The following is a 26698-nucleotide window of genomic DNA, read 5'->3' as shown; positions in this document are numbered from 1 at the left end:
ATAATTGTTGAAGCCACTATTCAAGATCAAGTTATTGCTGCTCAGAAGGAAAACAAGGATATAGCCCATATCAAGGAAAGAGTCAAGAATGGAAAAGCGGAATGCTTTAGCATTGATGATGAAGATGTGTTGTGGTTCAAGGATCGCCTGGTGGTACCAAAAGTTCCTGAGTTGCGACAGTCAATTCTAGATGAGGCACATGCTACTAGGTTATCTATCCATCCAGGAAGCAACAAGATGTACCATGATTTGAAGCAAAGATTCTGGTGGACTAAAATGAAAATAGAGATTGCTAGATATATAGCGAAGTGTGATACTTGTCAAAAGGTGAAAGCTATACATTTGAGGTCTGCTGGTGAATTACAACCATTGCCTATTCCATCTTGGAAGTGGGAGGACATAAGTATGGATTTTATTGTTGGTCTACCCAAGACATCAAAGGGATTTGACTCAGTATGGGTTATTGTAGATCGACTCACTAAGTCAGCACATTTTCTTCCAGTCAAGACAATATATCCTACGATCCAATATGCCAAAATGTACTTAGCAAGAATCATGAGTTTGCATAGAGTACCAAAGACCATAGTGTCAGATAGGGGTACATAGTTTATCTCCAATTTTTGGAAACAATTGCATTCTTCATTGGGTACCAAACTACTGTATAGTACAGCCTATCATCCGCGGACTAATAGACAAACTGAAAGAGTCAATCAGGTGCTTGGTAGATATGTTAAGGTGTTGTGTCCTTCACTATTCCACTAAGTGGGACGAATGCTTACCTTTGGCTGAGTTCTCATATAACAATAGTTATCAGGAAAGCATTAGAATGGCTCCATTTGAAGCACTCTATGGTCGTAGATGCAGAACATCATTGAGTTGGTCTGAGCCTAGAGAGAGAAGATTCTTTGGAGTTGACCTTGTGAAAGAAACAGAAGACAAGGTTAGGCAAATACAGAGTAATTTGAAGATAGCTCAATCTCGACAAAAGAGTTATGCGGATAGAAGACGGAGACCATTGGTATTTAACAAAGGAGATTTTGTATATCTGAAAGTATCACCAATGAAGGGAGTTACCCGTTTTGGTGTTAAAGGAAAGTTGGCACCCCGATACATTGGACCGTATCAAATTTTGGAGAGGTATGGAAAAATGGCATATCGCTTGAAGTTACCTGAACATCTTGCAGCTGTACATGATGTGTTCCATGTTTCTCAATTAAAGAAGTGTCTCCGAGTGCCTAAACAGAATGTTGAAGTTGAAGGAGTGGAACTAGAACCGGATTTAACTTATTCCGAATATCCTATCCGAGTGTTAGATCAGAAAGATCGTGTTACTCGAAGACGGACAATCAAGTTCTATAAAATACAATGGAATCAACATTCAGAAGAGGAAGCTACTTGGGAATCAGAAGATTACTTGTTAGAAAAGTGTTGACACAAAATGTGACGCACTGTGCCTCACACACAGCAAGCCGAAAAGCGTAGCTTCAATCGGGTTCCCGGGTGTTTCGTGATCCGGAAGCGTGCCAGTCAGTTTGACCTGAAAACTAACAAGGGATAAAACAATTAAATGTCAAACCGGAACATGTCGGGTAATACCAGACAGTTCCACATATACGGCCCTGAAGCCACTTACAACGACATACGGCTATAGAGAGCTGTCTGCCAACAAGTTCATAAACCATTCAGCTAACCGTAAGGTGAATGCACGTAAAGACCTAATTGCCAAATGCATGTGCATGGGAAGACATGTTTGAACAAGTGAAATTAATTATGAGTTAATGCATAACCAAGCTCGGCAATCCAGCCGAATTGGGGTCCATGAAGAAGGAACGTACAAATAAAAACGATTAAACTAAACCAAAACCTGCATCTGCCGCACGACACCTAGTTTCGTTAGAGCTTAAACGTGATTAACATGCATGAACCCGCAACATGTGACAATCTAGATTAAAGCAATTCAGCCAGTATGAGCATGTTATCTATTTAGCAATGATCGTTGAAGCACGAATAAAACCACGAGAGAGATAAGGCCGAACAATATCAATCTAGATTGGGCAGAAGTGTGTTACAAATATATGAAAGGTTTAAAACATGCAACACTAGATAACTTAATGAATCTATTTAGATTTGCCATATCTAATATAGAGCCGATAACTATCTCGCTTTCACTAAGCATATTGAGCAAACGCCTGCCGCACGGTATCTACTCATAAACAAAGCATAAGCAAAGACTTCTTGATTGTCAAGCAAAGATCCGCCGCACGACCATTGAAAACAAACAAGACTACTTGCACCATGTCTAAATCCACTGCATGATACTAAACATGATAACAAGGTTGTCGGAACTTACGGAGGTCGACAGATCGATGACTCCTCTCAAAGAACTCGACGACACGACAAGAGGACTCGAAAGTTGGCACGGGGCCGGTTGTATTGATTTGGTTGTGAACCCTTATTACAATGGTCGAGGGTCAATATTTATACCCTAGACAAAATGTGAGTCCCAGAAGACTATGATTTACAAAGGAACTTCTAAACAAACTTGGAAACTTACAATTCCTTACCCTAAACTTATAGATTCCTTTATTATTACAACTCTCATCTTTCCGATCGGTCTTGCCTGCCATCTTCTGTTTTCCCGAATGGAGTTACCGCCTTCTAGAGTAACCGACCGCACAAGCATTTAGCCGACCGCTTGTGTTGTTTGCCGAACACCCTTCTTCCCGCATGTGGGTCTACCTGTCATCTTCCAGAATCGACCAAAATCCAGTGTTAACACATGCCCCCTCAATTTCGGGATAAAAGTTGTTTTATTCTGAAATTGACCACAAGCTCTTTCATCCTCCTAGGTCATCACCGTTCAAAACCGCAGCCGCTGCCCAAAAATTCAAGCTTTCAGCGCAACTTCGGACCTCCTTCAAATCTTCAATGGCGACCCAGGATGAAATCCCAGAGGTAAACTTTACTTATATTTGGCAACTTTCATCTTATCCTCCTGCTCCTCTTTTGATTTACTCCCCTCTGATTTCAATCATCTTCTAAAGGAATACAAGAGCTAGATTTTGATCCCCTATGCTGCCAACCCCGACTCCTATTTCCTCGGTCCAATGGGAAATCCTGACGCTTCTGAAATTATTGAGAAGGAAACCCAAAGAATTCCTTTCAAGTCTGGGATTACCTCGTCAAACCGATGGCCAAACACGTTCAAGAATTGGCCATTTCCCCCAATCACCGGATGGCGTAATTGGTACAGGAGAATGCTGGAGAAAAGCAGCAGCCACTGGGAAAGTCAGGACATCAGTCATTGTCTGGAGTTATCTTTAGCAGAGACACTCAGGAATGATTCTCTTCTGATAGCAGCTTCTCATTTTTGGTCTGACGCTATCAATGCCTTTATCTTTGGTCATGGTATTATGACCATCACTCTAGCCGACGTATTCATGATGACTGGCTTGAATGTGTCATTGCCAATATATCCCTACAAGTACAAGAGCAAAAGTAATCAAAGAGCCGTCAGCTCTGGATGTGGATGGGTCAGACATATTCAGAACTACATGAATGCATCTGGCGCCGTCTCTGACAAAGAGTTGAAAGCCTTTATGAATATGTGGCTATGCAGATTCATCTTCTGTGGAAAATCCAATGAACCAACCCTGAATCACATGGTAATGGCTGAAGACTTAGCTGCAGGCACTCAGATCCCACTAGGCAAATATCTCTTAGGGTCTGCTTATCATATGATGCATCAGATCACCCTTCAGATGCGCCAAGGTGGAGAAATTTCTTGTGTGAATGGTCCCTGGTGGCTAATTCAAATGTGGCTCCAGCTATATATGCATCAGATAACCCCTATGAGACTCTTCAACCTGAGTTTTCCCTCAGTTAACTATGCTGAAGGCAGTCCAGCAAAGGTTAAGGCTTGTCAGACTTATGGGGAAGCAGCATCATCTATAAGCATTGATATAGACATGGGTCATTTCTTCAAGCTATTTTTCAAAGGATTCGGTAATGTGCTCTGGTTTCCTTACAGAGAAAATGAAAATCTGACTTTGCCCTGCAAATTTAGCTATGAAATTGGTTGTTCAGGCCAAGAATCCACGGAGATTTTCAACTCCTTCATCAAACCTTGCACTTTGCCAGCCGAATTTCATCATGGGAGATTAGTACAATCCACCTATGAATTCTATTATCCAAACATGGTGGCCAGACAATTAGGATGTGGTCAACTGCCTCCAAAATTCCTCTTCTCAACAATCATAAAGTCAAGGGAAGTAATAACAGAAGGAATGGAAGCCAAGAAGGTCTTTGAATTAGGATGGGAATTGCCAATATACGAACCATCTCCATTTGGGCTAATAGATGTTGCTCATCCCTTCTTTGTTTCTTGGTGGCAAGAATGGCATGCTCATATCTTCAATATATCAGTTCATTCTTTATGCAAAAACTTGCAACCCGATTTTGCTTCTGACAGTGAGGTAATTTCATTATGCCCATTATTTCTTGTTCTTGAATCCACTTCTCATTTTAACATCTGGTCATGCACAGGATCTTGAGTTTACTCCCCCAGCCAAAGCAATCCAGTACTATTCGGCTGGTCCTAAGCCTGCCCTAGGGTTTGATGCTCCAAACTTAAAGGAATTCATGAAAACTTCTGCAACTTTGGATTCAGCACCTCTAAAGGCACTCATGAGAACTCCTGCTACTTCAGCTGCTGCATCTTCAAGAGGGAAAAGCAAAAGGAAAACACCTGAAAGTTTTCTCTTACCCAAAAAACCAAGGACCAAGAAAGCCAGATTATCCCTTAAGGCATGAATCTTTTATTTTCTTATCAGGTCAACAATCTCACTTAGCAGTAAGCCTGACTACCTCTATATTCATTACTTCCATTGCAGCCACAAGTCGAAATTCCCACACTGGGCAATACCTCAGCGTCTACAGAACCAACCCCTGAAGTTCCTACTGAAGATGAAGAAATTCATGATAGCGAAATTTCAGAGACTCATGAAGCTGAAGGTTCAAAGGCTCATAAACCTGATGAGACTATAGGTAACATTTTTCAACCAATTCTCCTTTTCTTTCTTTTTAATAACATCTACTCTCTTATGCTCATTATCATTTACTTCACTGAAAATAGATGAAATCTTAGATGAACTGGCAAGGGAAACCTCTCCTGATCAAGCTCCAAACCTGTCCCCTCTGAATCTTCAGCCAAGTTCCCCAGCAAGCCAGGGTATAACCCATCCTGATGATCAATCATCTCAGCAGGTAATCCTTTGTTTTACACTATATTTTAGCAAAATTACCCAATCGGCTAACACCTTCTTTCTTTTCTTTTCTTTAGAAGAACATCGCTAAACCGACTACCAGTTACTCCTTCTCTATTGAGGATTACATCATTGAGAAAGGTGAAGAGATTACTTCCCATCAATCCTTATCGCTGGAAAATCAGTCCCGGCTAAAAGAGGTGATCATTCTGCTAAACAAGGATATCATCAGTCTAGTTCAGGATGCAGACCAGATAAAAGACCTCCTTGAACTTATTGATCAAGATATCCCATCTGCTCTCAAGGCTTCCCTAGAATCTGCAGCCCATCTTGACGACCATTTTGCTATGGTGAGAAGGGCAACCAAAAATATATCTTCGAGGACTGCTCTGCAGAAGGATAGATCTCTGAAAAAGCTGGAGATTAAAGATCTTCACTCTCATATCCAGACTACGAGAAATTCCTTGGCAACCTTGGAGCCTGAACTGAAAGCCATGGAGGATGAAAAAAGCAGACTAGAAGCTCAACTAGCCGAACTGAATGCCAAAATTCAGTCTCACAGGGCCCATATAACTAACTTGCCGAAGAACATAGAAGCAGCTTCACTAAAGATAGCTTCGACCATCAAAGAAGATCAGCAGATCAAAACTAAGTTATCCAGCATCCAGAGTTCTGAAGATGAAGATCAAAAAGTGCTAGATAATGTTAGCCAAATCAGGACTGAGGCCATAGAGGCAATCAATCATCTTCTGAACCAATAGACATTGGATTTGTAATAAACTTAAGTGTGATATCTTCTTTCCCTTGATTAACCAGCTTTATGTTTATTTATTTTTATTCATTTGAAAGCAATCGGCCCCTTTCCCTTAAATTACTCGATTAGAATGTAGCCGATTGTCTCCATTCTTCTGATAGCCGAACGAATCCAATTCAAACATTGTGAGGGTATAACCGAACAATGTTGGCTCCAACAAACCAGGGAGATATTCAAGCGACGTTCGACTTAAACCATGCCTGGCCCAGTCCAGTAATGGCCCAACCGAAAGGGAAAAAACCTACTCCGCCGTTCGGGATTCTCGCCCCACAACCCCGTGGAATTCGCCACGATCCTTCGCTTCGGCTTATAAATAGACCCTTCCGTTAGCCTTCATCGCTATCTTCGCCTCAGCGTTCTCACATCCGTCTCCTCCACTTCCTTCGTTCGATTCATTCTAGAAGAAAACCCTAACCTCCATCAAAGCAAATGACGAACAGTGGCAACCGTGGCAAGCGTCCTGCCGACGGAGAGGCTGAAGGAAGCAGAGCATCGTGCTGCCGGCGTCGTGGGTATGATTCGGCTCTTTGCCCCCTTTGCAATTTCCTTGTTCATCTCTTAATTTCAATTTTTCTTTCCTCATTCATCAGGATAAGGGTCATCAGCTCCAGCCAATACCATCTCCTACCTCCGGTGACGGCAGCTCAACCGGGAACTCCATCATCCGGCTCCTCCGGGTCTTCCAGCTCTTCAAGCTCTTACCATTCCAATCCTTGGGGTTCGGCAGAACCAGCAGATGCACACCATCCATACTCTCACGAGGAGGCGCTCAAGTTTCGCTAGGAAAGAGACGAAGCCCGGGAGGAGCTAGGCGACGTCTCCAAGAAGTTCGGCATCGATCAAGCCGAATGGGAGGACCAGCGGAAGCAATTCTGCGACGCCATCACCGGTTTGATATCCTCATTTAGTTTTATCATCCTGGCTTCCTTTGCTTGCCGACCCATTTCTTCTTTTCTGTCCAGCTCTTTCCGCGGAGAATGACCGCTTGAAGGCGGCGGCGAACAAGATCGCCGACAAGGTGAATGCCCAGGGGGAGACATCTGAAGCACGCCTTGATGCTGTGGACGGCCGCATTGATCAGGCCGTCATCCAAGGTGTGCACCTCGGCGCTTCTCTCGGGCTGGCGGCAATGACCTCCCAAACCAACGAGGACTACTCCTCCCAGCCAGTTGGCTTCGTTGGAGGACGCCCGGACGAGATCGACGACATTGATGAACGTCTGGAGGCCTACGATGATCATGCTGCTGCCCTTGCTGAAATCACAAACCCCCAGTCCATCCTCAACAAGTTATTTGAGGAGTAGTTTGTATTAGGATGAACTTTTATAAATAATCTCGTCCTTTGGAATAATATTTACTTCTTTGACTCTTTCCACTTGCGACTGTCAGAAAAATGCTGAAAACAACCCAGTTTTGGATAAACATTCTTGTGCTAGAGGCGATGCAAACTGCATCGGCTATTTTGTGCTAAAGGCGATATGAACGATATCGGCTATTCTCAATCTTGTATCTGATTTTTAGGCCAAAGGCGATTTTCTCTTTGTCGGTTTTTCTGATTTACATTCATGAACCAACCTCAACACTGGGGTAGTATTTCTTAAGAAATCTTCCATTAATAGCTCTGGTAAACTCCTCTCCAAATAAAGTCTTTAATATGTATGCATTGCCAGGTACACATTCTACAATTCGGAAAGGACCTTCCCAATTTGGAGACCATTTGTCGAACGCTCTATCCTTTGTTCCAACTGGCAATATAGTTTTCCAAACCAAATCTCCTTTTGCGAATTGCTTCAGCCTAACCCTTTTGTTATAATACTTGGCAACGCGCATTTTATTTTTCTCAATATTTTCTAATGCCTTGAGACGAATCAAATGTAAATCTTCCAATTCATCCATCATCAGATTCTTATAGTCTTCTTCTGCCAATTCTTTCTGTAACACAATTCGCCTCGAATCTGACCGTAATTCCCATGGTAGTATGGCATGATGCCCATAAACCAGTTCATAGGGAGACATTTGAATGGATCCATGACAAGCCATTCGGTAAGCCCACAGTGCTTCACTAAGAACCAAGTGCCATCTCCTTGGTTTTTCATCAATCTTCTTCTGAATGATTTTAATCATAATCTTATTTGATGCTTCTGCCTGTCCATTAGCTTGTGCATAATAAGGAGAAGAATTATACAATTTAATCCCCATATCTTTGGCAAAATCACAGAATTTCGAAGAAGTAAACTGAGTTCCTTGATCAGTTGTTATAGTCTGAGGAATCCCGAATCTGTGAACTATATGTTCCTTAACAAAACTGATCATATTCTCTGACGTTACCTTCTTCAACGGGATAGCTTCAACCCACTTGGTGAAATAATCCGTGGCCAAGAGTACAAACTTGTGTCCCTTAATAGAAGGAGGATTGATCTGACCAATTAAATCTATACCCCATCCTCTGAACGGCCAAGGCTTGATTATAGGATTCATAGCAGACGCTGGAACCTTTTGAATATTGCCGAATTTTTGACAATTGTGACACCCTTTGTAATATTCAAAATAATCTTCCAACATAGTTGGCCAAAAATAACCAGTTCTCCTAATTATCCACTTCATCCGATAAGCTGACTGATGTGCACCACACAATCCTTCGTGAACCTCATACATCACTTTCTTGGCCTCTTCTTGACTTAAACATTTGAGCAATATTCCGTCGATGGACTTGTAATATAACTGATCATCAAGAAACACAAATTTGAGAGCTTTGTACCTGAGTTTTCGGGAAACCTTTTGAGATGGATCTTTCAGATAATTGGTAACTTCGTATCTCCAATCACCATCTACTTGATCAGTATTTAAAACATCTTCTTCCATAGCAAAAACTTCCCGACTCTCTCGATATCCAGAAGCAGCTTGAGCTAACTTATTTGCCTCTTCATTGCACTCTCTAGGGATATGATGCAAGGTCACTACCAGAAAATTCTTCAAAAGTTCTCTACACTCCTCATAATATTCTCTTAATACATTGTTCTTGCATTCATACTGACCATTCAGTTGATTAATCACCAACTCAGAATCCCCAAAGATTTCAACAGCATCGGCCTTTACTTCTATAAGAAGCCGAAGCCCTCTAAGCAACGCTTCATACTCTGCCTGATTATTAGTAACATGAAAGTCAATAGGAACCGCATACTCAAAAGTCTTTCCTTGTGGGGAAATCAAGAGAATACTAGCACCACCACCTTTGTTACAAGATGATCCATCGAAGAACAAGGCCCAAGGCACAATGCTTATCACCTCAACAGAAAGATCCCGATGTTGGGTAATAAAATCGGCAATAATTTGACCCTTTACCGCCTTAGCCGATTCGTATCTTAAATTAAATTCTGACAATGCTAAAATCCATTTGCCAATTCTTCCATTCAAAATTGGCATCGATAGCATATGTTTGATCACATCAAAACCAGAAACTACCACGCATTCGGCATTCAACAAATAGTGCCGAGATTTGATACATGAATAATACACGCACAAGCAAAGTTTTTCTATAGCCGAATACCTTGTTTCCGGGTCTAGCAGCTTTCGGCTAAGATAAGCTATGACTCTTTCTTTTCCTTCAAACTCTTGCATAAGGGCCGATCCTATCGTTAGGCTATCGGCCGCCACATACAACTTAAAAGGCTTGTCAAGTTGTGGAGGTACCAGCACAGGTGGTGCCTTCATATATTGCTTGATCTCATCAAAAGCCTTTTGTTGCACGTCGCCCCATACAAATTTTTGATCTTTCTTGAGCTTTAATAACGGAGAAAAAGGTAAAACTCTCTCTGATAGATTGGATATGAATCTTCTTACAAAGTTGATTTTGCCTAACAATGATTGTAATTCTGTGAGATTAGTTGGCGGCACAACTTTGTCTATTGCTTCCATGCTCTTTTTCCCAACTTCAATTCCCCCTTTATGAACTAAAAATCCCAAAAACTCACCAGCCGAAACTCCAAAGGCACATTTGTTTGGATTCATCTTCAAACCATGCTTTCTTGTGCACTCCAGAGTTTTTCTTAAATCGGCTAAATGTCTTTCATGATTTCTAGACTTGACTACTACATCATCGATGTAGATTTCTACAATCTTGCCGATCAGCTCGTGAAAAATATAATTCATAGCTCTTTGATAAGTTGCACCGGCATTCTTTAACCCAAACGTCATAACTATCCATTCAAACAAACCAATATGACCAGGACATCTGAAAGCTGTTTTTGAAATATCTTCTATTGCCATAAAAATCTGATTATATCCAGCACTACCATCCATAAAACTAATGACTTCATATCCTGCTGATGCATCTACTAGTAAATCGGCAACTGGCATTGGGTAACCATCCATGGGAGTTGCCTTATTAAGATTTCTGAAATCTATACAAACTCTCATTTTTCCATTTTTCTTGTATACCGGTACTATATTTGAAATCCACTCTGCATACTTGCATGGCCGAATGAAGTTTGCTTCTATTAATCTTTCAACCTCCTTCTTCACATTGGCCAATACTTCCTCTTTGTATATCTTCCGTGGAGGTTGTTTGTAAGGACGAAATCCAGGTTTAATGGGTAATCGATGCTCAACAATGGAACGATCCAATCCAGGCATTTCTGTGTAATCCCAAGCAAAACAATCTTTAAACTCCTTCAACAGATTTATCAACTTTGATTTATATTCTGGGTCTAACTTCGCACTAATATACATCGGCCTTGGCTTAGAATCATCACCAACATCAATTTCTTCCAATTTATCAGCCGACATAAAACCACGTCCCAACTTTCCTTTGTTGCCATCGACAGGATTTCCCATTAAAAATTACTATGAGAGCCGACTGCTTGGATCGGCTGTTGGCCTTCGCTGAAAACATTTACAGGACCTTCTTTCCACACTTTTCCGGAGAAACAACCAACGCCTTCATATTCCCAGTAGGTAGACTCTGTGGCAGCAACACTTACCGAATCATCAGCATGTACAATTTCAACATCATCTCCAATCCATTGAATGAGAATTTGATGCATGGTTGAAGGAATGTAGCAATTAGCATGGATCCAATCTCTGCCCAAGAGTAGACTATATGCCCCCTTGCCATCAATGACAAAAAAGGTAGTAATCAGAGTTTTTGATCCAATAGTCAGCTCGACATGGATAGCACCTCGGGTATCGGAAGAATTGCCAGCAAAGTCCCTAAGCACCATGTCAGTTTTCAACAATTCTTCATTAGTCATCCCAAGTTTCCTGAAGGTAGTATAAGGCATGATATTGATAGCAGCCCCTCCATCAACAAACATCTTGGTCAAAGGCTTGCCATTGACATATCCTTTTAAATAGAGTGGTCTCAAGTGACGATTCTTGATTGGTTTGTCAAAAACAGCTTGCTGTGTTAATACAAGCTGGGCCATCAAATCCTGACATTCACTTTCATCAAAATCAGAGTACACCTCTTCTTGGACATCTTGGCTTTCGGGAGCTATAAACTCTGATGGGAGGAAGAAAGCCATGCAAGCATTAGCCGAAGGACCACATCCATCAGGCTTCTTTTTAGGACGCCATATCTGCTTTGTTTCGGTAACTTCCAGTTCCAACTCCCTATTCCTCAATCGTTGCACTCTTCTTTTCTGACTTTTCCTTAGGCCTGGAGGACACCACTGTCCTTTTTGCCATATGTACCTATAGGAATCAGCTTCTTCATCATGCATTTTATCATGTATCCAACCTTGACCTGCAAATCTTTTCCTTTGCTGATTCTTAAAATCATCTATTTTTAGGCGCCGATCATCTTCAGGAACCTTTGTTCCAAGTCTTTCATAGACGGTACGGCGGTTGACTCAAGATTGCCTATATTCGGAATACTGAGCACTACACTCTGTACAATTATTTCTTGCAGGCAACCTCAAACCTTCATTCCAGCAATGTCTAAAGAACGAACAACCCCAATGAGACTGCTCCTATTCTATCATGTATTCTTCTTGCTCCCTTCGGTATACCTCTTCCTCATACCTCCGGCTCTCTTCCAAAAACCATTGCTTCTTACAGTATTCCTTCTCTTGTTCTCTCTGCCACTTGTTTAGCAAAATACGTGATGTAACTCTGGGTTTAGAAGTTTAACCTTTCTCGGTTCGGCTATTCTGAAACCGAACTCGTTGCTGCAGCTCTCTACTGGTGACTTGCCGATCCGGGTCAACAGCACCACTTTCCTTTGCTCTATCAGAAGTCAACACCTTCACCTTGCCTTTACCTTTGAGATCATTGGCAGAGACCATATTCACAGAGAAAGAAATCATATTTTGTGGAAAAGGCTGATCATCAATTTTCATCTTGCCATCAAACCTCAAATGTCCCTCTTGGATAGCTTTCTGGATTCGTATCCTGAACACTCGGCAATCATTGATAGAGTGAGAATTAGTGTTATGGAAACCACAATACTTTTTGTCTTTCACTCCTTCAGGACGTAGCATAGGATGTCCTTCTGGCAGCTTGATGCGTCCTTCCTTTATCAACAATGCAAAAAGCCTGTCTGCCTTAGTAACATCAAAATCATAGGTTCCCTTTTGTTGTTTCAACCAGCGTTGACTAACTTGAGTGGGTTCCTTTGCCCAATTTAACTCAGCTGCAGCTATCTCATCTTCATCAATATACTCAGTCGCTTCATCCAAAAAGCCTTGATACACCTCATTAGTGGCATTGTTTTTCTGAAAGCGATTATCTCTCCTGAACCCTTGGGCTTGATTACTCATAGCTGCTAAACGCTGTGCAAGTTGGCCAAGATCATCAAACTCTAAACCGAACAACTTCTCTCTGATATTCGGCAACATTCCTGCTATAGCTATTCCAGGTAGTTGATCATCTGGTAAATTTAGAGAATAACACATATTCTTGGTCTCCCTAAATCTGCGAAGATACTCCAATGGTGTCTCATTTGTTCTCATCCTCAGACTCATGAGATCAACCAACTTCTTCTCATTGGTACCCGTATAGAAATATGAATGAAACTTCTGCTCTAGTTCTGCCCACGTACCAATGGAATGAGCTGGTAGAGACGTGAACCATGTGAAAGCTGGTCCTGTAAGAGACAAAGGAAAATATCGAATCCTCCAAGCTTCATCTGAAGCAGCTTCTTCAAGCTGCATTAAGTACCGACTGACGTGCTCTATGGTACTAGTATCATCTTGACCAGAAAACTTGGTTAAATCTGTTGGAGGCTTCACCCTTGGAGGTAACGCTACTCTGTTGTACCATTCTGGATAAGGAGACTTGTATGAATAGGATTGATTCTTTGGCTTCAAGCCGAACTGATTTTGCATCATATCAGCCATCCTGTGCATCAAAACATCAATGCCTGGATCCTGATTTCCTTGTACTTGCACTCCAGAAGGCAATCCTGAAACACTTCTATACCCTGGATTCGGCACAGCATTGATAGCACTGTAATCAGTAAATTCTTGATATCCATCTCCATACATATTCTTCTACAATCTGTTTGATGCTGGAGAAACTCTATAAGCTGAAGGTGGTACTTCTCTTGTGGTACCAAATGTCACCTGACCATAGGTGGGATGTGATTGCTTTTCAGTGTGAGTCAATCCACCTATATTTGAAGGCGACGCTACTTCTTTTCCAACAGGCTTCTCTTGATGCTTTGGAACATTGAAAAGCGTCGGCCCACTGAGTGGTCCAACATTTTCTTCGAAATATTTATCAACCATTGGACCAAAAGTACTGATCATGATTGCTCGAAAGGTATTCAGAAAAGCTGTGTGATGGTTTGTCATGGTTTCTCCCATAGCTTTATAAACTAGGGCTGCCATCTTCTGAGCATCCTCCTCTTCAGTGTAATCAGTTTGATGCGGAAGAAGAACCCTTGGCATTGACTGCTTTTGAAACACTTTATTGCTCTTGTTTTTGAAAAAGACATCAAGCATTTCCGTTGGTATTGCTCACATGCTTGTAGCACTAAATCCTTGTAATTATCTGGCAATTCTGCCATGCTTACATCCAGAACATGATCATTGTTGATCTCAGACGCCATCTTGAACTAACAGGTTGTCCCACCAGGCGTGCCAAAAAGTGTGTTGACACAAAATGTGACGCACTGTGCCTCACACACAGCAAGCCGAAAAGCGTAGCTTCAATCGGGTTCCCGGGTGTTTCGTGATCCGGAAGCGTGCCAGTCAGTTTGACCTGAAAACTAACAAGGGATAAAACAATTAAATGTCAAACCGGAACATGTCGGGTAATACCGGACAGTTCCACATATACGGCCCTGAAGCCACTTACAACGACATACGGCTATAGAGAGCTGTCTGCCAACAAGTTCATAAACCATTTAGCTAACCGTAAGGTGAATGCACGTAAAGACCTAATTGCCGAATGCATGTGCATGGGAAGACATGTTTGAACAAGTGAAATTAATTATGAGTTAATGCATAACCAAGCTCGGCAATCTAGCCGAATTGGGGTCCATGAAGAAGGAACGTACAAATAAAAATGATTAAACTAAACCAAAACCTGCATCTGCCGCACGACACCTAGTTTCGTTAGAGCTTAAACGTGATTAACATGCATGAACCCGCAACATGTGACAATCTAGATTAAAGCAATTCAGCCAGTATGAGCATGTTATCTATTTAGCAATGATCGTTGAAGCACGAATAAAACCACGAGAGAGATAAGGCCGAACAATATCAATCTAGATTGGGCAAAAGTGTGTTACAAATATATGAAAGGTTTAAAACATGCAACACTGGATAACTTAATGAATCTATTTAGATTTGCCATATCTAATATAGAGCCGATAACTATCTCGCTTTCACTAAGCATATTGAGCAAACGCCTGCCGCACGGTATCTACTCATAAACAAAGCATAAGCAAAGACTTCTTGATTGTCAAGCAAAGATCCGCCGCACGACCATTGAAAACAAACAAGACTACTTGCACCATGTCTAAATCCACCGCATGATACTAAACATGATAACAAGGTTGTTGGAACTTACGGAGGTCGACGGATCGATGACTCCTCTCAAAGAACTCGACGACACGATAAGAGGACTCGAAAGTTGGCACGGGGCCGGTTGTATTGATTTGGTTGTGAACCCTTATTACAATGGTCGAGGGTCAATATTTATACCCTAGACAAAATGTGAGTCCCAGAAGACTACGATTTACAAAGGAACTTCTAAACAAACTTGGAAACTTACAATTCCTTACCCTAAACTTATAGATTCCTTTATTATTACAACTCTCATCTTTCCGATCGGTCTTGCCTGCCATCTTCTGTTTTCCCGAATGGAGTTACCGCCTTCTAGAGTAACCGATCGCACAAGCATTTAGCCGACCGCTTGTGTTGTTTGCCGAACACCCTTCTTCCCGCATGTGGGTCTACCTGTCATCTTCCAGAATCGACCAAAATCCAGTGTTAACAAAAAGTTTCTAGAGTTTCTAGCGTCAATATAAAATAGAATAATGTTAGTTGAGCTCGATTGTTACAAGTTGTATTTTGTAAAGGAACCTCAGCTGTTTTATGGACAAGTTTTGGATGTTTTTGGACTGACACATTTCCTTTTCCATTACTTACCCTTTGGCTTTGAATCTCGGGGCGAGATTTCTTTTAGGGGGAAGGATTGTAACACCTCGGGTGTTTAAATATTAAAATCTGACATGTCATCATATGCATTGCAAAGCATTTGTCATTTGGTGAAAACTTTGATATGCATTTACTAAAACAAGTTTACATTTGTGTAATGAGTGTTGAATTGTATTGTTTGACTCAAGTTCAAAGTTTGTTTGGGTTTTGAATTTTTCGAGAAAACCCCGCTTTTCAACATTTAAATCCTACCCTGAAAATCCATTTCAAAATCTAAGCATATTTTAGGATTGGGCCCAAAAGCAAAAGTGTAGAGCTTGGCAAGTTAAGCAAAGTTTATTTTTGGAGTTTTTCAAGTTGTTTAGAAAAATTTTGAGTAATTCAAAAAGGCGTAATTCGTTAAATATCCCCTATTTGAATTTAAAAGATCATTTCAAAATCTAGACTGAATTAGAAGATGGTTATAAAAGCAAAGTTGTAGAACTTTTGATTTTGAACAACTTTTGTTTTTGGAGATTTTTGAGTTGTTATGAAAATTTGAGAGTAATTTATGAATTTTGGTGAATGGCAAACTTGTAATTTTGATGAACAGTGTTCACCGCTTGCGCTACACCGCCGGCGAGCTTCGGCTTGCTTCCAGTCGCGCGCGTGGCCGTCTAGGCATCGCGCTGGCGAGGGAAAAGGTTTCGCCGTGGCTTCCTTGAGCTCCCTGGCCATCCTTTATAACCAGAGCCATCGCCGTTTGCCCCCGCTCCTTTCCTCTGTTTTCCAGTCACCGCCGCCGCAGCTCCGTCGAGCTTTTGCCATCGAACCAGCGCCCACGCCATCACAGCAAAGTGTGTCCTTGCTCCGCTAGTTCCTTGCGCGTCCAACAAACCCATCCTTGTGGCTTGTCTTCACCGGAAACTCGTGGTGCGCGCTCTTCTTCCTCGCGGCCAGCAGCGTCCCCGTCGCGAGCGCTTCGCCGTGGCCAGAGCTCCACGGTACGCCTCTGCCCTTGCTGAGTCTTGCTTCATCTTCGCCGCGATGCTGTGGTACTCCATGACCCATTGGATTCTCATTTTGACCACCACAGCTCCCGGAACATCGTCACCGACGACGATCAGCTCCGCCGTGCTTGCTAGGAACGTCGACCCACCTCTCCATTGCTCCTCCGGCCTTGTGCTCTACTCAGTCACGTTTGGGGTGAGCTGCTGATGCTTCCTGAGCCATCTGTTTTAGCTTCACAGGTCTCACACCACCGGCGTAGCGCTGTCGTGCCACCGCGTCCGCCATGGTCGGCGTAGTGCTCGGTTCAGTCCGTAATTGGTTGCGTTAGTGCCATAGATCGATGCGCTGGGACGTAGTGATCATGTTAGTACCCTTGCTGTCGCCGGTGATCTCATCGTCGGCGAGGAATCGCTGGTCAGAGCCGTCGCTGCCACGGTCAACGTCGAAGGTTAGGGATGACAGGTGGGGTCGGGTTGTCAGTGACTCAGCGTTCAAATGGATTTTCCTTTTGCAGATTTGAATGAATAGTGTCTATTATTGTTATTTTTGTGTAGATTTATTTAGAGCTCCAAAAATTATGAAAAGTTTTGTGTGACTTCTCTGTGATGTAAAGTATTTAAGAAAAATATGAAATAATGTTTTTCGGTACTTTTTGAATGTGATAAAATTTACTCAATTTATTAATAAATGAATTTCCATGATTTTTCTAGGCTTATTTAATTGTCCAAAAATTATGAAATTTGTTTTGTCACTTACTTATCATGTAATGAACATTTACAAAAATTTTGAGTTCAATTAGAATAAGTTGATTTATTTCATAATTTTGAATTAAATAATTAATTCATAAAAGCAAATAGTAACCTTTAATGATTTAGGTTTTGTTTGAAACTTTGGATTGAGTGATGACCTTGGGTCATTAGTTGATAATGATCCTTGGCAATTGATGTATGTGTTACGAAAAAGATTTAGTTGTTTGACTTGCAACTGTACCACGAAGGAAAGTTGTATTCAAATTATTAATTTTGCATCCATTATCGAGCATCATGTTTCGTATTCCGCATCATGTTGAACATGGCATTGTTATTACGTGTAGTGAACGAGGGTGAACACGTGGTAGTTAATCAAGTTGTTGAGGAGGTTATTCCGTCTATTGAGGTCGGATCGAATACTTGTGAAACGTCGCAGGAGCCAGACTTTTCCGTCAACGAAGGCAAGCCCCGGATGCATACAACCCTACCTTGTGTTTTACAAATTAATTTCGCTTTTGCTTTCCGTTACTGCATTAAGTGATTAGGAGTTAAGTAAGAGCCTAATTGGTGCATTACCACCCTTGTTATTCCATATTTACCATATTACCAGTTTTAAACTCGTATATGCCTAGTTTTGCTTAGCTATGCGTAGAACGATGAAAGTCGAGTGACTACCTGCCCCCTGCAAGTTTTAAATAGAACACTGGTTAATTATGTTAGCATGTGATATGGGAATGTGGAGTAATAAATCTAGACCAGGCGGACTTGGTGTGTGTGAGCCACAAGACATGGAGGTCTTGTGAGCGGGTTCTTTCCGCCTGTGTCGATTAAGGCACGTCCGTTGTTGAATTGCATGAGGTGAGAATTTGTAGTACTAACCATATACTCCGGTAAGCCTGAACTTGGCTATTCTATTACGAGAATGGCTACTCGCGCACTGGGAGTGGAGAGATGGCGGGAATAACGTGTACCCATGTGGCCATGGGCTGGAATGGTGGAGTACTGTATTCTCGGGTGGCGCGGACCCGTTCTTGTTTTAGAGGATCCGAGGGTGGGTTGGTATATGTACGTCGGGGACCTGCATATGTCGTGTGGTCTGGAATCCCCAGCTGGGTTTAATCGGTTCGAATCGTCGTTGCTCCTCGGTTATGGAGACTCAACTCACTGTTCATCATCATAGTATTAATAACAGGAACTTGAATAAGGCTTGTGAAGGTGTTGGATATGAAGTTTCATGATCTCAGTGCGAATCGTGTCAACTTTGTATATAATTCTTAAGAAGTTTTCTTTATAAAGAATGTTGTTAAAAGAGCTTTTATGCAAAAGAACTTTGATCATTGCTAAAGCTATACCTTGAATCCCTGAGCCTGCATTCCTAAGTTATCAATTAATATTTCGGTTAAGTCTTGTTGAGTACTTTTGTACTCAGGGTTCGTTGACCCTTGTTGCAGATGAGCCTCATGAGCAGATCTGTTTTGGATCGTGCTGCATGACTATCGTTCGTTCTGACGATGAGAAGTAAATGTGTGATCCTTGGGCAGGATGTTTATTTTGTGTGTTATGTATATGTTAATTATGCCACTCTACTACTACTATGGTTTGTAATAATTATTGAACTTAGTTTGTAAGGTTTGAAACAACTGGTTTGTAAACTATGTTATCGTAAGACTTCCGCTGTTTTTACTCTGGTACTGATATTTGAATAAATATTGTAATACTGCATTGACTCTGTAACGTGATCCTGCTCGGAAATCGTGGATGATTCGGGGTTCCCCGAGGACACCCGACAGTCTTTTTAAGTTAATGGAAACATATGCATAGATGTCAAAGGTCGTCGGATAGTGACAGGTGCATGTGGGCCCTATAACTTAGGAGGTTCTGCCACAGTCGCATCTTATGTATTCGGGTTTAGTTCTGCTCAATCTAAAACCTTTAGACTCAAGGTTTGCCACCATAACTCTAGTTTTCTATTTACTCTCGCTGTGTTAATTTATGCTATGTTTTTTGAGCTGGACTTGATGGGTACATGGGCAAGCATGTCGAAGATAAGAGGGAAGGCGGCGAGGAAGCATAGAGAAGGTGAAGCAGAAGATTTAAGCTAAATACCGTGCTCTCTTTCCAGGTTTAGATAAAAATTTAGGAAAAAAAATTCTATATAGAAAATATAAAGACTGCCTCAATAGTTCTTTTTCTGCGTACAAGAAGGTGGATAAAACGACAGATAAAAGATTTGGAGAGCTGGGGCAACTAGAAAACGGACATGACTCTAATAGTAGGCTATGCCCAGGTAGCCTAGACTTTGCTATTGCATAGTTTTTGTTGAGAAGGTCAAAATGTATATACTCCTAATTTGAACTCCAAATGAGGTAGCGTGGCCATAGGGAGAAACACTACAAAATCCGGCTTAACTAGGTTTGGAAAAACCATCTTAGTTTCTTAGTTAGTTACAACAGCGTGCGTTCCACCGTCTTACGATGCCTTGTGTTCGTGTTCAACCCCATCGCTCATGGCACATCACCGTGATATGATGCTGAACATGTAAACCTTCTAACTTCTTCTTAATAAAATACGTGCTAAGCACGTTCTCAACAAAAAAAACCCAGCTTAGCTAGCTTTGTCAAGTTTAATCCGAGTTGTAGTTGTAATTTGATATGATTTTGTAACAGATTTGATTTGTTCAAAGGGTAAGACTTTGTCACGAACTTATTGTAGCTCAACTGATTGATTCCTTACGGTGGAACATATCCATCAAGTTTGAAGTCAGGAGTATAATTCGAAAGAAAGAGTAAGACCTTCTCATCCTATCCATCTACTCCCAAATATTAAAGTTATTTTCTTTTGTTGCCGCTTCTCCTATATGTACGTGTTCAGTTTATGCTTATCTTTCTCTTGGCCCCACCACTACGGGAAACCGGCACTTTGCCGAGTGTCGGAGGCTTTGCTGAGTGTATTTTATCGGGCACTCGGCAAAGACGGTCTTTGCCGAGTGCCAAATAAAATACACTCGGCAAAAAAAAACACTCGACAAAATGTGTCTTTGCCGAGTGCCTTTTTCTGGCACTCGTCAAATATGTATTTTGCCGAGTGCTATTTTTCGGCACACGACAAAATGCGTCTTTGCCGAGTGCTTTTTTCTGGCACTCGGTAAATATGTATTTTGCCGAGTGCCTTTGTTTTGGCACTCGGCAAAGAGGCATTTTGCCGTATGCATTTTTTTTGCCCTCGGCAAATCAGTTTTTCAAAGCAATTTTTCAGGCCCTAAATGAATTCAAATGAAAAACTTTTCAACAAAAAAGTTGTATAACTTCTCAAGATCTACAAAGTTTATTTTGGTCATTTGACAAAGCGACAATAACGTTGTTCATAAAATCTACATCTCTCATATCTCTCATATTAGTTTCATAAAAGTAGAAGAGAGAGATATAAGATTTGTGAACAATGTTACTACCACTATGTCGGATGAACAAATGACCAAAATAAACTTTGTAAATCTTGAGAAGTTATGAAATTTTGTAGTTGGCAACATTTTGATTTGAAATCATCTTGTCATGCAAAAACGATGTTTGAATTTAAAATTTTTAAAATTTGAATTTTTCAAAAGACCGCAGATGGAAAAACTTTCTAAATGAAAATTGTAGATCTCCAAAAGTTATGAAACTATGTAGTTGACAACTTTTTGATTTGAAATCATCTTATCATGCAAAACTACGTTGAATCTCTCAAATTTGAAATTCGAATTTTTCAAACGACTTCGGATGGAAAAACTTCCTAAATGAAAATTGTAGATCTCGAAAAGTTATGAAACTTTGTAGTTGACCACTTTTTTTATTTGAATTCATTTAGAGCCTCAAACAAGCAATTTACTCTCGGTTTAGTATAATATACGATGATAGATAACGGAATCTAGACATAAGTGACAGTGTAGTGCAGTGGTAGAGCAGCAGACGCGCGAGGGAGAGGTCGTGAGTTCGAATCCCGCCGGCCGTGTTAGCCACGAATTTAGCGCAAAAAATGCAGCAACTTCGATGAAGACGGGCGGGCGCTGGCCTGGTGGCGAGTGTAAATCTTTGCCGAGTGCTTTTTCGACACTCGGCAAAGGCTTTGCCGAGTGCCCGACAAAAAGCACTCGGCAAAGAAGCCTTTGCCGTGAAGAGATATGCCGACAGCTCTTTACCAAGTGCAGCACTCGGCAAAGACTTTGCTGAGTGCAAAGCCTTTTTTACCGAGTACAATTACACACGGCAAAGCACGCGTCTGCTGCAGTGCACCTCACACACTTGAATTTTACATCTCACCGACCCTGCAGCTAATATGCTCATTGCAACTTGCAAAGGTCCGTGCGGCGCGCCTGCGCAATACCAGTTTGAGACGTTCCATCCCCTCAAGGCCAACACGACCGGACGCGAACAGAACGAGAAACGAGCCAATAGTGAATTACCAAAATGGCCAGAGCATCAATTAGCCTGTGTGATTCGTCCAAGTTACCACACATCACACTCTCTTCATTTTTTACATACCGTATTAGATTTATCATAAGTCCAACATTTCTAACTTTGACTATCAGTTTCAAAAAACATATAGTTTCATGTAGACTATATATTTAGTGTATTCTAAATCAAACATTCTTAACTTTGACTATCAATTTCAAAAAATCCATATAATTTCACATGTGAACTATATATTATAAAAATATTTCTTATAAACCCAAAAGCATAATAATATTATGTTGTTAATTTAATAATCAGCCCGCAGCCAGCCTCCACCGCCACCGAGCTCAAGTGCGGGCGGTTCTAATTCTAGGGTTTAGAAAAACCACAAATTCCCATTCGAATCGAATTCGATCTTCATCGTCGGCGCAGCCCTGCGCCGGCGCCGTCGACCACGGCGATCTCCGGTGTCTGGTAAGCTCCCTTTGCCTCCCCATTGCTGCATTTTCCCCCTCGCATCCCCTCACACCTCCATCTCGCTCGGTCCCCGCTTTTCACAGATTGCACTTGGAGGGAGGCATGGAGGGCTGCTCCAAGACGAGCGCCGGCGCGGTGCCCGGCCTCCCTGACGGTCCCCTGGTGGAGATCCTGTCCCGCGTCCCTGCCAAGTCCGTCTGCCGGTTCAAGTGCGTGTCCAAGGCCTGGCGCGACCTCATCGCCGACCCTGACAACCGTAAGAGGCTCCGCCACGCCATGCAAGGACTGTTTGTCCAGACGTTCGAGGTCTCCGAGGTTGACGACGATGAATTGGACCGTTTCAGTTTCAGTTTCAGTTTCATCAACCTGACAGTGAGATCCGTGCCTCTGGACATCGACACTTGCTTCTCCTTCCTGGCGGAAATGACTGGGATCGAGGCCTTCTTGTTGGATTCCTGCAGCGGGCTTATCCTTTTCGGGCAGCAGCGTCAGGAGCCGTCTCACCTACTGGATGACTATATCGTGTGCAACCCAACCACAAGGCAATGGTCTGCCATGCCCGCTTGCGGCTCTAGGGAAGCGATAAGCAACACCTATATGGCTTTCGATCCGGCCGTATCCTCTCACTTTCACTTGGTCCAGTTCCAGATGCCCGATGTGCAAGAGAATGTAGTGTCGTTGCATGTTTACTCGTCTGAAACTGGGACTTGGAGTCAAAACCAAATTGACGAACAAAAAGAGCAAGGACAATTGGAAGGGTGGCATCATCAGTTTACACTAGACCCAGAACATCAGTGCGCCTTTGTTAATGGCTTCCTACATTTGATAGTTTGGGGCTCAAATGTACAGCACATACTTGCTGTAGATGTACAAGGGAAGGCAAGAAGGATGATCACTGTGCCAGGTATGGCTGATGGGAGACACGAGCGCGCCTTTGTTTGTTATTTAGGTCAATCCCAAGGGCACCTACATTGCGTGACTCTAGAGTCTGCTCATAAAAAGGACGAGAAACTATCCACCTGGGTTCTTCAGGATTATGATACACAAGAATGGGTGTTGAAGGGCAGGCCTGGTGCAGTGGTGAGAGCTATCTCACTGAGTCACTAGGTCGTGGGTTCGAAACAGCCTCTCCGCAGATTTTACTGTGGGGAAGGCTTGCCTCGGTTTTTCCCTTCCCCAGATCCCACTCATGTGGGAGCCTCCGGCACTGGGTCTGCCCTTTAAGAATGGGTGTTGAAAAACACTGTGAACTCTTTGGATGTCTTTGGAGAAACATGATCAGCGCTAGAGTTTCAAGTGATTGACATCAAGATTGTAATTTGGTTTTCTTTTTTCATTCAGTTGAACTATGAGCTGATAGCATACAACATGGACCATAAGAAAGTGAGTGTTATTGCCACTTTGGAAGATGACAAATCCCAATATGAATTTGCTCGTTACATTCCCTATTTCTCATAATCACCAGCTCTCACAAATAAGTACTGAAAGTGTGTGCTCTGTATGAGCTAGCAGCTTGGTTAAATTCCAGTAGACTCGGGTGAAATGTTCTGCTTGTGCTTGGATGTATGCCTTCTTAATCAGTACTGCAACCTGTTGAGACATTGGATGTATGCCTTCTCATGCTTTTGATCTAATCAGTACTACAAGCTTGTTGAGACATTTATGTAGTATACCTTTAGGGATGCTAGTTATATTAATGAATATTGTTGCACAAGTTGAACAATTTCGACTTTTGGTGATAAGGCTTTGTTGTTGTTGTTATTAGTTTGTTTGGTGGTGTGTTTATTTATGTCAATTAAATCAACATTATCTTCCATATTTTGCTAATGTTGCATGTATGGAATGGTTTCAAATTGAAGGCTTGAGGTTACATCAAAAGTTTAGAACCAAAAAGTCCTTTTTTATGCTACAATAAAACAGATGTGCTGGAGAGGTAATCTCTTTGGAGGAAACTTATACAGTTTCAAATGTAGTATGTGCAATTAATTATCATGTGGACATGCTGCATCTTATCCTCCTAATAGAACATCAGTTGTAGTGTTGCTAGAGGCATTCGCAAGGAACTTTGATCCAACCGGATCTGCCTAGAAGAAAGGTTAGTTCTCTCCAAGAGAAGTACACTGGAAGACAATGGTAGCATCCAAAAGACACGAGAATTTATACCGGTCCAGGCCAGAGCCCTACATCCAGTCTTAGAGATGGTCGAGTGCGTGTTCCTCCCTTAATGCTCTGAAGTTCTTACAATGGGGGTGCAAGAATGGTGGAAGAGGTAGGAGAGCTAGAGCTAGGAGATGGACTGTCCGAAGGGAAGCTTCAGGAGCCCTACTATGGTGTGAATGATAGAATGTAAAAAGATGTCTCGAGATGGTGCCCTGGCTATCCTTATATAGAGTTCGGGGCCAGGGCGGATACAAACAAGAAGATTCTCCTGACCGAGGGGTCGTGAACCTGAGGGAGGGGCCTAACTAACTTGGCTTGCAAGCTACGTCGTCTTGTGGTTGTTGTCATGGTCTTGTGCCCACACCGCGGTAAGATGTGGCATGGTGCTACTTGCCATCCATGGCGGCACTATAGGCACGGTGGTGGTTCGCCAGCCGTCCTGCACGACGTGGTGTCCACCGTGGCCTTCGTCGTCACCTTCTGGTCTCCCGGGGGCATCGTACAGGAGTTAGTAGCCACCCTCGACCATCGATCGTCGGGTTTGCTTGTGGAGTTGGTGGCCACGATCCCGGACTCCGAGGTCGTGGCTCCCGTCGGTTTGGATGGCCTCCAAGTCAAGGCCTCCGTCGTGGATCCCATCTCATGGTGGGTAGGATCGTACATGCATCTTGTTGGTCCGTATTTAGACGATGGGTCGCCGTACTGATAGTCACCGCCGTGCGGTGTTGTCTTGTCCGTGCTGCGTGGCATAGGGATGGCGTCTGACCTGGACCGAGGTGGCTGCAGTCCCCTTGGTCCTTGCGGGGTCAGTGTGGCGTGCTTACTCTTGTCAGAGCAGGCATGCCTGGCTCTGCTCGACCTCTCCCCGTTCTTCCTAGAGGTCGGGACGGTCAAGAGGTCGTGAATCTTCTGTGCATTGTGTGGCTAAGGTGGAAGGGAGAGGTCATGGTCGAGAGGTCATGAGTCTTCTGTGCAGTCAAGTGTGGGTTCATAGTCGTAGCTTATTCGAGCTTCGTCGCTCGACCCCTTGCGGGTTGATGCATTCAATGTGATAGGTCGTCATTACATTCTGCTCCGTCAAGACGCCCTGACGATGCGGTACGCGACTACTGAGCATGGTTGTGTCTGTGCGCTGCATAGGCGAGGTCGGGTGGTCTCATTGATGTTGTACCAGCCCTGCCCTTGGGAGGGTCTCGATTTTCCTGACCTCACGCGAGCATCTGACATTGGCTGTGACCTCCTGTGGCTCGCCACGCGGTGTGGGGTCTGAGGCTACTCAGTCCTCCTTTGGGCCTATAAATAGGGTCTTTCTATCGCTTGAAGCATTCATGACCATGACTGTAGACTATTCTTTGTCTCTCTGAGCGGTTAGGTGCTGAGAGAGAGAGAGAGGAAATGAGAGAGGAAAGTTCGAGGGGAACCACACGGTTCTTGTAGTGTGTCCTATTAGGGGCCGATGATAGTGCCCAAAAGCTGGTGGTGCCTCTTCAACAACTGGTGCTAGAAGGGGTCTTGTGAGTGGAGAAGGAAAGGATGGTGTAGCTGCCGTGTAGGGGGCCGTTGTTGACAGTAGTTAACATTCATCATAAATCGTCAATATAACTTGCATAAATGGCTAAAATGGATCACCATTGTAGACTTAGGGGGTTTAAACTGATAAATTTCATGAGTTTTGGTGAATCTGTGTTCTCAGCAGGATTTAATCAGAAAACCGCCAAGGAAGACCTATTCGTTAAAGGAAATTACGGAATTTCGTTGCGTAAGCAGTGTGGGAAGACTCTAGAAGACTTCAGGAGGCTCTCCACAAAAGCAGAGCCCATGCCCCTGACATGTGGGGCTGGTCAGCCCCTGGTCCTATAGGACGATCAACCTATGGCCCCCCATGTCAGCCTCCTGTTGCTATATCGGTTCTCCACCGCCTTAAGGATTGCATCTCCATCGTTTATTCAAGTCGGTTTGATCTGAGGGCTCAGGATTCACGCTTCAGCCTATGTATACCTACCTGCACCACCCCTCTAGGGCATCCATGCATTTGATCCTGTGAGGTTGAGGGCCAAAAACCCTAATCCATATCTCCACCAGGATCAGAGCTAGCAATCAAGAGAAGATTAGTCCTCAATATGATCTAGTCTTGTATTAGAGATAGAGAGATAGAGTGAGAGAGAAGAGTTTCGGAGGAGTCCTATCCTGTTGGTGCTCTCTCTACGGCTTGT

The 26698-nt window shown here is 42.7% G+C and overlaps 1 protein-coding gene across 1 annotated transcript; it reads left to right on the top strand.

Moving 5' to 3' along the window:
• Window positions 1-22212: 22212 nt before the first annotated feature.
• On the top strand, window positions 22213-24070 carry LOC136494792 (putative F-box protein At1g19160). The gene is made up of 2 exons (XM_066490976.1): window positions 22213-22322; window positions 22409-24070. Exon 2 carries the CDS (start codon window positions 22428-22430, stop codon window positions 23430-23432), a length of 1005 nt encoding a protein of 334 aa, XP_066347073.1. The 5' UTR covers window positions 22213-22322; window positions 22409-22427; the 3' UTR covers window positions 23433-24070.
• Window positions 24071-26698: the final 2628 nt, after the last annotated feature.

Source organism: Miscanthus floridulus, chromosome 11 (assembly GCF_019320115.1).
Source record: "Miscanthus floridulus cultivar M001 chromosome 11, ASM1932011v1, whole genome shotgun sequence".
NCBI classification, from domain to species: Eukaryota; Viridiplantae; Streptophyta; class Magnoliopsida; order Poales; family Poaceae; genus Miscanthus; species Miscanthus floridulus.
This window is presented reverse-complemented; position numbering and strand designations above follow the sequence as displayed.